Source organism: Grus americana, chromosome 26, assembly GCF_028858705.1.
Source record: "Grus americana isolate bGruAme1 chromosome 26, bGruAme1.mat, whole genome shotgun sequence".
Lineage (NCBI taxonomy): Eukaryota > Metazoa > Chordata > Aves > Gruiformes > Gruidae > Grus > Grus americana.
The window spans coordinates 3,020,220-3,033,765 of NC_072877.1; the positions used below are offsets into that span (position 1 = coordinate 3,020,220).

Below are 13,546 nucleotides of genomic sequence, written 5' to 3' on the forward strand. Positions count from 1 at the left end.
CGTGCCAACCGTCCTCAAACAGAAGGAGTTTGAATTAGTTGTTGAACTAATCAGCAGATGCAAATAAGCTTCAAGACGGAGAAAAGCTGATTTGCATCTTCTTTTAACACCCCGGTGCCACTGCACCAGTTTCTGGCTATGGGGGGGGGGGCAGAGTCAGACCTAAAATCTCAGCAGAGACAAGACCGGGGTTGCCTTTGAAAGAGCAATTAAACCGAGCCACCTCGTGCTGGCAGGGCGATGGAGGGTCAGAGGCAAAGCTGCTTTTGATGTGCAAATAACCTGCAGCAGCTCTCCCCACCAGCCTGCTCCCCTGCCTTACATCTGCCAGTCCCAACTGAAAACCCAAGGGGCAGGGTGGGGGAAACGTGTCCAATGTTTGCTCTGCTCCCCTCCTAAATGAGCCGACAGCTGGCGTGTGCTTCTCGGAGGGGCCTGACTGGCTGACATCAGTTGGCGAAGGGGGATAAGACCCCCAGGCAGTCCTCATTAGTCATTACCAAAAAAAAAAAAGGAAAAGAAAACAGCGTGTAAATGCACTAAGGCAGCAGCTGGGAGATCAGTACATCCCATTTAGCATGGTACCTGCTGTCTCCACGCCATGAAATATTGGGTTGTTTGTTTAGCATCCGACTAAGCGCCACACCAGGAGCTGACCGATGATGGCTCACAGTGCAGCCCGGCCCGATGCCACGCAGAGGGGCACTCCTTCCTCCCCGGTCCTGAGTGCCCCTTTGCTTTCCCACCCCATTTTCCCAGCGAAGGGCTACATTCTCAGCTCAGTGCTAAAATAATCGTGCTGCAAGTCCCAGCCTGCTCCCAGGGCCTCCGGCTGATGGGAGCTGAAGCTATTTTTGTCGTTCCTAGCATACGGGGCCCGTGCCAGGCTCAGGCTGTTAGCTACCTGGGAGCTCCTAGCCCATGGGACAGGCTCTGTTGTAACGCAGGGACCTGCCTGCATGCGCAGTGATCTCTGCCCGCGTTGGCAGATGCGTTTCCTCCAGCAGCTGGGAAGCACGAGCCAGGAGGAAGACAGAGATTTCTGCCCTGCTTCGAGCCTCCAGAGCCGGAGGAGAACACGCTCAGGCGTGCCGGGCAATCCCGGTGGGAGTCATTGCCAGCGAGGAGCAGCGTGGCACGGGCAGCACAGCCACGGCTGCTCGTGTGTGCAAGTTCAGGGAGCGGAGGGGACAGGTCAGAGCTGGATGCTGCCTCCAAACCTCTGCCAGACATGCCTCATTATATCAGCAGCCCTAGAGGTTTAAACAGCAAGTAAGCCTAAATTAAATCCCGTAGATAAGAGCTGAAGAGCCTCAGCAGGCTGGAATTTTTTATAAGCACAACCTTCTCCCTTGACCTTACAAAGCCAAGCAGACCAGGACCAGCCCTGCGCCTGTTCCCCACAAGCACCGTTCAAAAACCCAGCGCATTTGGTCAGCGGCATCCAAACAAGCTAAGAAGTATCTGTGCATGCACTGCTGCTCCCAGTGGGTCTGGTAATTCTCAAAGCAGTTCTTGCACTGCTGTCTAAATATTTAACTCAAAAAAATGTTATTTCTGGGTGATACAGGATTTGAAACAGCCCTGTCCTCCTGGACTGCAGCAACACGGCTGACTGAGGAGCCGACACGCGGCAGCTCGCTCCATCCCTTCACCATTCGCTCCCAGCCGGGTGCGCAGTGCCGCTGCGTGGCTGCTACGCTCCATCCGGCACCGCGCTTGCCGGAGCCCAGCCGGCCTCTCCCCACCACGCAGGCTGAGCACGCAGCGCCCGTGTGCTGCAGACAACTGCTATTTCATCCCCGGCACAAAGCCACCCTATTTATATTCAACCCAAACCTTTGTCTGGCCCAGATGAGCCACGCTGTCGTTGATGGCTTGCCTGCATTGGAGCTGCTTACCAGAACACATCTCATTCTTTCCCATTTGCTCCCATCAGCTGCAAATTAGCAGAGCTTAATTGCCACAAATATTCTTATAATTGCAGAAGTCCTTTTGCTTTGCACCATCACGTATGCACAGTTCGGGAACCATGTTATCCACACGCAGACACTCCCAGGTGGCTCCTGAGACCCTGCCTGGCTCCACAACCCTCACCCCCCCCTCAGGAGTGCTTGTTCAACCTTTGTCCCCTAAACCTGTCACCTGCTGAAGGATTTCAGGAATTCACTGGACTTTGGAATTTCTCCTCTTACTCATGTTTGCAAAACCCGTGTTGCTGAGGGCCGAGGGCTGCCATCTGTTCATGAAGTTATTCTCACAACCTAACTACAGGCTCTACCTCAGTGGGACTCTAAAGGTGGGCAGAAAAATGTCAAAAAAGTTAGGACCAACACTTTTAAGCCATCAGACATGTTTTTAACATATTAGATCCTCCTTTCTCCACATTAAATGAACAGTCTTTCAAGCCCTGTGGGATAATCAAAGCCAGTATTAATACTGAGGATAGGGGATGTGTGATTTAGTGTCTCTCCTGATGAGAAATACACTGCAGGAACCAGCTTGGACACATTTAAATGAGTTTTTAGAAAAAATGAGCTAGTGTCTTTGTCTACCTCAAGGACTTGTACTTCTGTACAAGCAACCGTTGAATTTTAGCATAGTACAAGATGGAATAGGGGAAAACCAGAGACAGCCTCAGGCTTTTATCAGTCAGAACAAACACTGTTCACAGAGACGGTGTCAGCACAGCTTGGCACACCAGGGCACAACTCTTTCAAGCTGCACAGCAGGCAGCAGAACAGAAAGGTGGTCTCTTCCTCATGAAGTAACTGGGTTTGATGCACAGGCTGTTCAGCAAAGGTATGGTCGGGTTTATCTCTGCTCTCTGGAGCATGTCACGAAGAATCCCTGATCTCCCTGTTTTCACACCGATACCAGCCTCTCACCTTCCATGCCGCAGGACTGTCAGTGACAAAGGACATTTGGCCACAGCTGAAACACCTCAAGTTGTTTTCAACCACAGAATCACAAAAAGCTTCATTTTGTTCAACACCTTCCATATTTAATTTATTTAGATATTCTCTACATTAAAGTATTCTCATGCCAACACTTCCAACCTCCCATCCCTACCTCAAGAAAAATAGACTTGACACAGCTTTAGGGTGGAATGCACTGGAATAAAGTTGCTATTGCATCCAAGTTACAGAGAACACTGAACAAACTATAGAAAGAACCGCACATAGGAGACGTCAGGGAAAGCTGGAATTAGTACACTATCATTCAAGTCATGTTAGCACCTTCCTAGACAAGCACCGAAGGCGTTTAGAGAGGTGCAACATGCTTTGGTTAGCTAGACCAGAGCTTAGACTACATTAAGCCTGGAAAAAAGCAAGAAAGCCTGCCAGCACTGGGCTTGGAGCCTCATCTGAACCAATTTTAAAAAAAAAAAACCTAACACTGAATTGACTAGCCAAGTTTGCAGTGTTTGGGAATGCTGAGCTCTCCTGGCTAGCCAAATCTGTGCCTGGAGTGCAAACCACAACAGTTTCAAACACGACTCTGGACCCAGTGCTGCCTGGAGCATGCTTTATAACAGAATTCAAAATATCCATTCACACTTTCAGTTGCTTTCTCCTGTTGCATCATTTAGTACATGACATACTTTAAAGCTGATCTCCCACCAGTACAACTGTGTCAGGTGTAAGAGTGGTTTTTTCATATCTCAGAATCCCCTTCGGTAGCAGCACAAAACCTTGAATTGCCTACTGTTTTGCCCATTGGGACACTACTGATTTCAGAACACTTTAGCTGCTGTTTTCCATCTCTGGCATTTCCAGAATTCAAAGAAAAAAAAAAAAAGAAGGGTAAGTAGGGAACTTACTCTGCAAACTTCAATTTGAAACCTTTAAGCCTTATCATGCTACCTGAGGGTAGCAACCCACTGGCCTGTGAGCTCAGAAAAGACCCTTTGCTAGTGGAAAAGCACCTACTAGTGTCCTCTGTTTAGGCATACCTTCAAGAATCTTAAGCCACAGTTGAAAACTCAGTGACTTGCATTTTTCAGAAAGGTATGTTGCTGTGCACCACGCTTACCACATATTAGCCTGGTCTTCAGGCACAACAGCAGGACAGCAGAGTGCCATCTGTTCTATCAGCAGCATGGCAACTGCATATGATCAGATCAAGCAGATGCTTTGGACAAAGGAAGTCACATTCGCTCTTTCATGTTTTCGAAACCACGTGCTCCTGGTTCGAAAGTAAAGATTTGTAATTTCTGGTAAACCTCAGACATTCCCTTGAAATGTCTACAAAAGGTCCAGTTCAAGAAAACCAAGCTTCATGATAGCTATTGCACATTTGTAAGAGCTGGCCTAAATATTTTCCTGAAGATCCAGGCTTTGGAAGAAAGGATATTTTAAAAACTGGTATCAGTGTACATTGGAACACTGGCACAAAAAGTCACCTATTCTTGGTTTTAATCGTAAGGGCGACAAGTAAACACCAACACATGAAAAAAGAAAACAAACAGCATTTCACAGAGCAAGGAGCTAGAGATGAAGCTGTGGCTAGTGTTTTGCAGTCGAATCTCGAGGATAGAATTCAGCCAGTGTTGTCTGAGGAATTCTCTTCAACATCTCCTTGGGGAAGATTCGCAAAAGCTGCCATCCAATGTCCAAGGTCTCGTAAACAGTGCGATTTTCATAAGGACCTGCAGAAAGCAGCCACAGACTGAAATATGGGGCAGGAAAGTGTCTCACCACCAGGCAGACCTGAGAACAAGCCCTTCTAGGTGTTATTCCATACTGTGACATTCTTAAACACTTACCCTGAGCAATGAAGTTCTTCTCAAACTTCTGCAGAAACTCCAGATAAAGAAGATCATCTGAGGTAAGAGCTTCCTCACCAACTACAGCTTTCATAGCCTGTACATCCTTTCCGATAGCATAGCAGGCATACTAGAAGGGATAGAAACAGAAGTGGTTTTACCTCAATCATCCATGTAATGATTTCTGTTTGAACTCAAAGGGTCTCACTAAACACTCAGCAATGCTTTAAAGCAGCCTCAGGAGCGTTCTGAATTGCAACTGTTTGGAATGCCCTTTACAGGCTGTTTAGTGAAAGCTGTATTTGAAATATGCCTCTGCTTCTCTGAAGGGGTTTTTACATACCAGTTGGTTGGATACATCTGCATGATCCTTCCTGGTCATGCCCTCTCCAATAGCCGACTTCATCAGTCGAGACAAGGAAGGCAAGACATTAATAGGCGGGTAAATCTGGAAGAAAGAGACATCCAACAATTTCAACATTAATACCTCAAGAAGTACAGAGTAATCTTAAATACATTCTAACCAGTGTCGTACACACCTGCCTGTTATACAGCTGCCTATCCACGTAGATTTGTCCCTCGGTGATGTATCCAGTCAAGTCAGGGATAGGATGAGTAATATCTGTGGGAAAAAGTGGTTTGACAGTTTCCAGACCTTTTATATCCATTCTAGCACTGATGTGACTGCTTTCTGCAGTTAAATGAGTTCTAGAGTAAAAAACCATCAGTTGGTACCTCCATATATCACTAAGTGCTCTCATGCAAGGATTAGAGCTGTAAGCACTCCTGACAGAGAGCTGGAGAACAGTCCTGAAGTCAGAAGTGGGCAGAGCATTTCTATTAGCAATACAGACAGAGAAGGCAGCCAAGAACTGCAATATCCTAATGGAAACCTAAAGGCCACGGGACTTTATCATGCTGTGTGTTCAAAATAAGGCAGCTTGCTCTAAAAGAGTCCTTTAAAGTGCTAGTTATTAAAAACACTTGACAATAACTCACCATCATTGGGCATGGTAAGAATAGGAATCTGAGTAATGGAACCATTTCTGCCTTCCACACGCCCAGCACGCTCATATATAGTAGCCAAGTCAGTGTACATGTAACCTGGGAAGCCACGGCGGCCAGGCACTTCCTCTCTGGCTGCTGAAACCTGAGGCAATCCAGAAAAATGTTTCCAAGAAGTCAGATCACTCGCACAGACCCGCTGTCTCCCCTAATTAAGCTACACTAGCGACCTGAAGTACCTCTTCCCACAGGCAATACCAAGATACAGCCACATAAACCTCTGTTAAGAGAAGTATGTCACCACAACCATGTATGCTAAGACAAGACGCCAAGGCAAATCAGAAACTATAGTATCAACCTGCTGGATGCCACTAGTCACATAAGTTTAGTTATCACAGAAGCAATAGTTTTGACTGCTGAACACAATCCTAGACAATCAGTGAATAACTAAGAGCCTCACTGGCTATTTAAGAACATTGTAATGAATACTAATTGTAACAGCTTGAGCAGAAGTTTACATTCTCACTTTATACTATGAACCCTTTCTGCCCACACCCAGCATGAGAGTTAATGAGTGCTCACCTCTCGCAGAGCTTCAGCATAGGAGCTCATATCCGTCAGAATGACCAACACATGCTTCTCACACTGATATGCCAAGAACTCTGCTGTTGTGAGCGCCAGACGAGGCGTGATAATGCGTTCGATGCTGAAATAGAATGGTATGGCATTATTTATGACAAGTGCTTTAAGGCTGCAAAGTAACAGGTTGAAGTTACAAATACTTTAAAACCCTCTGAAAGTCTGCTACGTGCACCAACCGGAGTACCAGCATTTCACATTCAACTTTGCTGCAAAATGTCAGCCTGAGTGACATCTGGCAGGACACCAGTGAGGCTTCAGCTTCCAGTTTACCTGTTCTTCTCAGTCTTTTCCCAACCACCACAGCGTAACTACTTACGTTGGATCATTGGCCAAATTCAGGAACAGACACACATTGTCCATGGATCCATTTTCCTCAAAGTCCGATTTGAAGAACCTAGCAGTTTCCATATTCACCTAAAATCACAATATTGAAGGCATCAGTTCCAGACCAGATTTTAGCATACTACATTTTGCATGATATTAAGGCCTAAACACTTCATTAATAATCCATAAACTACGCTCACCGTATCATGAAGACTCCCCTACACTCCTAGAATGAGTCATTTGCAGAATTCCAGGCTAGAAATTCTAAGTTTAAGACACTTTATCCTGATCAGACACACTCTGTTACAGAACTTCTGGCCATTTGGGCTTTTCAACCATTCAGTCAGCCAATTTAGCACTGTTTAGTTATATACTTAAGACTTACTTAGCATACTTTCAAACAAGTAATGTTCAACTACTCTCAGCATTGGCTTACTTATTACTCAAGCATCATTTTCCTCCAATAATATTGACTTACACCCATAGCAGCAAACACAATGGCAAAGTTCTCTTCACTGTAGTCCATCACATCTTTGGATTTTTTCACCAAGCCAGCTTGGCGACATATCTGAGCTGCAATCTAGGGAGAAAAAAAAATAATGTTTCAGTCCATCTGTATATTTGATGCTATTGCACAGACCAGATTTTAACTTAGTTTACTTTTTAACCCCAGTGAAATGCAAGCCACTAACCGTTTAGAGAGTAGCTTTGAGTACTCACATCATTGTGGGGCAAGCCAGCAGCTGAGAATATGGGGATTTTCTGCCCCCTGGCAATACTGTTCATACCATCTATAGCAGAAATGCCAGTCTGGATCATTTCTTCAGGATAGATACGACACTGGGGATTGATTGGCTGGCCTGTTATATTTTTTAAGAGAACACACGTTATTCCATGTACATGTTTGAAGCTTGCTCAAACTATCACTGACCTTGAGCACTGATCTAAGGCTCACGTCAAAAGGTGCAAACCCCACCATTAGACCTACAAATCTTCAGTTGCTCCTGGTCAAACCTGAACCTTTTGTAGATCCCAAGACTTTGGCATTCTACGGTCACATAAACAGAAAGAGTGCTTTCATGAAAAGCCTGTCAGGTTATTAGCTTTTTATCTTTGGAGGCTGTACAGTTAAGATAGTCTATGAATACTTCAAAGAAGAGCTTCCAAGCATTACTGAAAACAGTTATTTTCTGCTGCCCCATTGTCCTGCACTTGTGTAAATCTGATTTGAGTTTGATGCCACACACATACTTAAAAATAAGATTAAACCCCACCTAACAGCTAGATCCTACGCCCAAAACCAAAACTACAGCAACATTCAGAAGTCAGAAATTCCATACCAGAAATGGATTAAAACATACCCATTATGTCAAGGAAATCTTCAGCCAAAACAATGGGGCCTCTGTCTATAGGTTTTCCGGATCCATTAAATACTCTGCCTACCAGAAACAGCAATAAAATTGTAAGTTACTGTGACAATAAGTTAGCATGTGATAAGTCTGTTCGTTCTTTAAAGCAAGATGCAAGTACTTACCAAGCATATCCTCAGAGACAGGGGTTCGAAGAATATCCCCGGTAAACTCACAAGATGTTTTCTTAGCATCAATACCTGAAGTTCCTTCAAATACCTGTAAATGTAGCAGAAGAAAAAACACACAGAATAAAGGAGTAAGTATTGTGTTTTGCAAAATAACACACTAGAACACTGCTTCACAGCTTGAGAACTTCATCAGCCACAGGGCAGAAAAGCAAGGCAGTCCTCTACCAGCAAAGGATTTCAAGAGCAGCTTGCTAGTACAAAATATCACAAAAACCTACTTTAAACAGAATTCATTAGGTGTATCAGCAGCAACCAAACCCAGTGCTACTCCTTTGATCTCAGGTATTTCCCTTTGCCAACAGGGCAAAGTTCTTCAGATAAGGAGAATGAATATTAACAAGAAACAGCTGCTTAGACGAAATACCTGCATCCACATAGCACAGCAGTTGATCTTGAATCTCATACTGTACAAATACAATACCATTCCTTTAATCTACCAGGAGATGGAACTAAAAAGGTCACTGTACTCCAGTTTTCAATTTTGTAAAATTATTCATGCCACTTGCACTTGGAATAAGTAGGTGATTTTTTGTTTAATTTACAGTACCAAAAGAACATATCACAAGATAGATCTGACATGGCTCCTGCTGATTAAGAAAATACTTTTCTGTTGCAACAAGAGACACTCCTGTCCCTAATCGTACCTGAACTACAGCTTTGGAGCCACTGACTTCCAGAACCTGCCCACTTCTTCTTGTGCCATCAGGAAGAGTCAAGTGGACAATCTCTGCATACCTAGGAAACTGAAGATGAGCAAGAAAAATGGTAGAAAACATTAAAATCCAGAAGAACAGTCATGAAATAAAAGTTATCAGCTTCAAGCAAGCTTAAGCTTAGCACCTACTCTACTTCTAAAACTAATTTTATCATCAGAACAAAACACATTCTAAGACAATTAACATTTATCAAGCTGAAACCATTTTTACAGGGACTCCACAACATTTGCTCAGAGTTGCAGGCTGCAGAAAGACCTGGCAGAACCTGTTCTAAAACCCCTAGTAATCTTGACGTACTAACAAACAGCCACAGCACAGTGTTCGACAAGAATAAAAAGCTGGCTTTTGCCTGTACATAGCATCAGTTGCTCGCCTCCAACAGTAACTTGCCAGTGATTGAAAACAAACCAAAACTGTTTACACTTCCCTTTTACAGAGCAGTTACACTTTGGTAACAAAAGGTCAAGAACAAAGTGAATAGGGATGTTTCTGCCTTCAAGTTTACACAACATTTGGGGGGGATTTTGGTAAAACTGAAACACTGTTTTCTTTGCTTTCCCCCAGCAGTCTCAACTACTCTCCCTTTCTTCCAGGAGATGGAGAGCTCTCCTTAGCTTTACAGCAATTTGTGTATTCTCACTTATCTCAGCAGTCAGAAATGTATCCTGTATTAAAATTGCTCAGTGGACCCATGAATGTCACAGCAGTCTGGATTTAACCTGTCACAGCTTTTCTCAAACTCTCCCTCAAAAAGCTTCATTCATTAATAATCTGAATCTTTACCTTAACTTGATCCAAGATAACCAGGGGACCATTCACACCCGATACAGTTTTATAAGCTGAAAGAAAGCAAGCCGCAAGTCAGGTCCTTCCTCAGAACAACAGAAATATCCTATATAAAGTTTTCCACGTTTCATTCCTATCGCCAGTCTCAGGTTTGCATATTTTGGGCCCAGCTCTGTATCATGTTTATAATAAACTCCACAAGAAGGATTGGGTACTGAATTGTGTGGCCAGTGTCTTTTGCTGCTACTTGCAAAGCACCTGAGGTAAGATTGCAATACATGATATTGCCATTTTCTTGTCTGTCACAGAAACTCACTGCCAGTCGATATCCAGGGGTAATCTGAACGCCACCAAAACCACCAACAGAATGTAGAGTTGACATTTTAAGCTAAGAAAAATAGACAGTTGCAAGATCTTTAAAAAGCAGGCATAACAACAGCTGTAATTTGTGATAAAGAAATAATCATGGGTGCCACTGCAATTTATGCCCAACAAATGGTAAGACAGCCTTAATATCAACACTCAACTTCAAGGCTGCTTTTTTTTTTTTTAAAAGCCACAGAAGCATCCTGCTCCATGACACTGAAACAGCCCGCATGAAAGCCTGGACTTAGCAAAGCAAGCAGATCTCGTGCTCAAGAGCTGATCAACAGAACTTCTACAGTAAGTTATGGTTTTTGGCACGCTGGTGAAAGGAAACCTTATACTGCCTTTCCTGTCTCCTGATAAAAGGCATACTGTAAAAGGTTGAATTCCACCTTAGCCAAACTCCTCCTCCTCTTGGGTTATCCTGGCTTACTTAAGGACTGACACCTGATAGAAGGCCACACCTAGCCAGCTCACCAGAAGGCTCATGTCTTAAACAGCAGCAGCTCAAGTATTAGCACTACATACAGCTTTGAGGTACCAAGTGCCCAGAACTCATCACTATCAGCCCAGGAGAAGAGCTGTGACAGCACAGCAAACTGTCCTCCTGCACTGCTCTAAGGACACACTAGTTTCCCAATAAAGCCCAGCATCACTTGAGCCACAAATAAAAGCAACATTGAGTCAAAGCTTTATCAGGGTCACAAGGAGCAGTGACCAAGAGTGACTGTTAATCACTTGTCCCTGGGAGGGAAAAATGAGCAAGTGGAGCCATTTGCAGAACAGGAGAGACACCAGCACTCATTCTTGGTCATGCTACGGAGGAAACAGGCACTCGTGGTACCAGGAAAGATCATAAATTCCACCAGCACCAGGCCATGGGGAATCATCGGGCTTAGACACTGCAGTCTGTCCAGTCTGGCACACTTACCATGTGTTGTCTAGACTGTCAACAATGCGGTGTTTACACATAAGCAAACTGTTTGAACTGTTGCAATGCAATCTCTTAAGTGGCAATAATCAAAACTGCATTAGATAAGGTTTGAGGGTCACTGGATGTGTAAGAAGGTCCAAGGCTGGAACTCCTATTTCTCAGTTTTTACTCTTGCAAAAATTCTGCTAAACACCCCAAGACACAATGTGTCCCTAAATTAGTCATAATTGACAGCACAACCTGGGCTCCTCCTTTCACCTGAGCAAGACTTACACAGACATTATACTATGAAGAGGGCTCTGCTTAGACTGCAAGTGCTTGCACCCACTGTCCGTAAGAAATGGAAAACATTATCTTGAGCAAAGCGTTTAATCTCATGACTGTCTCATGAGCACTTCCTCCTCAGTCAACAGAAGAGGTCTTAACTCCCCACTTTGTCCACACAAAAATATTTCCTTGACATCAATCAGCATCAATTCCCCTTGAAAGCAGCTCACTACTGACTCAAAATTCCTGTTTCAAATAAGGTCAACCAGTTCTGTGACAAACTAAAAGCAAGCAAAATGTTTTTCATATCCAGCTTGCAAGCACTGTCAGTTTGGGCAAAAGCCAAAATCTACATGGCAAAACAGGAATTGAATAAGAAGTCACTTTGGCTCCAACCTTGGCAGAAGGCTCCACTCCAGAGTAAAGCAGAGCAGATGACACAGGGTAGCAGGAATGGTAATGATCAATTTGGGTTTCAAACCAGAGTGACATTTTTCAAAGAAACCATTGCAGAGAAGCTCCCCGGCTACCACCTTGTAGCTACTCACGCTATTTCGGTGGACAGGTAAACTCACTCATGTAATTACTACCCAGATCAAAAAGAAGGCCAGAAAAAATGCACCTTCAAACAACTTTGACTTTCACCCTACTACGCTGCAATAAAGGGTTTTTTCAAGACTATTGCATTTCCCCTTTTCCATCAGATTTCTCAACTTCATTTTAAAGGAACAGAATCCACACCACTTCCCACAATTTACAGTCATTTTCATTTCCTGCTAAAAACGCGAGGTTTTTCACGAAGGACACCAAAATGGCCTACGTTACCCAGTGGGCAGCAGGCTCGTGGTTCCAGCGTTTTGACTAATTCAGCGTTCAGCCGGGACAAGCCCCACTGCAGCACCCGGGGCACTTAAAAGCCCAGCTCGAGCGGGACACCGGCCTGCAGCCCCCCCCCAGAAACCCCGCGCACCCCCGCAGGAGCGCCGGGGCTCGGGGCAGGCCGGCTCAGCCGCAAGGAGCGGCCCAGGCTGCCGGCCTCTCCCGCCCGCCCGCCACCGGAGCTGCGGGGCGGCCCGGCCTGCGTGAGGCCCAGCTGGCGTCCGCCCCCGGGCCGGGCCCAACCTCCGCAGCGCCTCAGGGAAGCCCTCCCACCGCCCGCCCCGGGCCCCGCACTCACTGAGGCGCGGCTGCGAGAGGTAGTCGCGGGTGAGAGCCGCCACCTGCTCCCGCGGCCCCCCGGGCCCGGCGCCGTTCACCAGCCCGCGCACCGCCCGCACCGCCGCCATCTTCTTCCACCGCCGCGGCCCCGCGCCCCGCCGCGCATGCGCTGATATAGCGCCGCCGCGCAGGGCCCCGCCCACCGGGAACGCCCCGGCACCGGGCAGGGGAGCGGCGGGAGCTGGCCGGGGTGCTGGGGGGGGCGGGCAGGGCTGGGCAGGGACCGGGAAAGGGCGAAAAGGGGGGGGAAGGGGGGGGGAAGGAGAAAAGGGGGGAAAAGGGGAGGGAAGGGAGAAAAGGAGAAACAGAAAGAGAAGGAGAGGGAGAAGGAGAAGGAGAAGAAGGGGGAAGGGGGAAAGGGAAAAGGAAAGAGAAGAAAAAGAAAAGGAAAGATAAAAAGATAAAAAGAAAAATAGACAAAAATAAGAAAAAAGAAAAAGGAAAAGAAAAAGGGGGAGAAAGAAAAAAGACTGAAAGAGAAAAAAGGAGAAAGAAAAAAGGAGAAAGGAGAAAGGAAGAAAGGAAGGAAGGAAAGAAAGGAAGAAAAAGAAAGGAAGGAAGGAAGAAAAGGAAGGAAGGAAGGAAGGAAGGAAGGAAGGAAGGAAGGAAGGAAGGAAGGAAGGAAGGAAGGAAGGAAGGAAGGAAGGAAGGAAGGAAGGAAGGAAGGAAGGAAGGAAGGACAGACGAGCGAGCTAATTCACTAATGGATGGACAGAAGGGCTAAATGGCTGAGAGGACACAAAAAGGGGTAATTCTGCTGTAAAAGGACAACAGAGTCCTGCCCCCCCTGCCCCCCCCAGGTGTCCCCAGCCCTGGCCAGGGGTGCGAGGGGCATCTGGGACCCTCTCTGCCCCCTGCCCCGGCTCGGCGGTGCTCTGGTGGTGCGGTTTGCTGTCCTGACACCTCAGCCACCTTTTCAC

The 13,546-nt window shown here is 45.9% G+C and overlaps 1 protein-coding gene across 1 annotated transcript; it reads right to left on the bottom strand.

The window, feature by feature from the left end:
* Positions 1-2,982: 2,982 nt before the first annotated feature.
* Positions 2,983-12,730, bottom strand: ATP6V1B2 (ATPase H+ transporting V1 subunit B2). Its single transcript, XM_054804545.1, has 14 exons — positions 12,586-12,730; positions 9,839-9,894; positions 8,984-9,082; positions 8,274-8,367; positions 8,101-8,178; positions 7,460-7,599; positions 7,218-7,319; positions 6,732-6,829; positions 6,356-6,479; positions 5,768-5,918; positions 5,308-5,390; positions 5,112-5,216; positions 4,769-4,898; positions 2,983-4,651 (listed from the first exon to the last, which is right to left on the bottom strand). Exons 1-14 carry the CDS (start codon positions 12,692-12,694, stop codon positions 4,509-4,511), a joined length of 1,512 nt encoding a protein of 503 aa, XP_054660520.1. The 5' UTR covers positions 12,695-12,730; the 3' UTR covers positions 2,983-4,508.
* Positions 12,731-13,546: the final 816 nt, after the last annotated feature.

Bases quoted from the DNA above. Each gene is read 5' to 3' on its own strand.
- ATP6V1B2 (XM_054804545.1), bottom strand. From the start codon at position 12,694: ATGGCGGCGGTGCGGGCGGTGCGCGGGCTGGTGAACGGCGCCGGGCCC. The intron at 9,083-9,838 runs GTAAAGATTCAG...GCTCATCTTCAG, and splicing joins TTATCTTGGATCAAGTTAAG to TTTCCTAGGTATGCAGAGAT. The intron at 5,217-5,307 runs GTGTGTACGACA...TCTTTCTTCCAG, and splicing joins GGCAGCTGTATAACAGGCAG to ATTTACCCGCCTATTAATGT.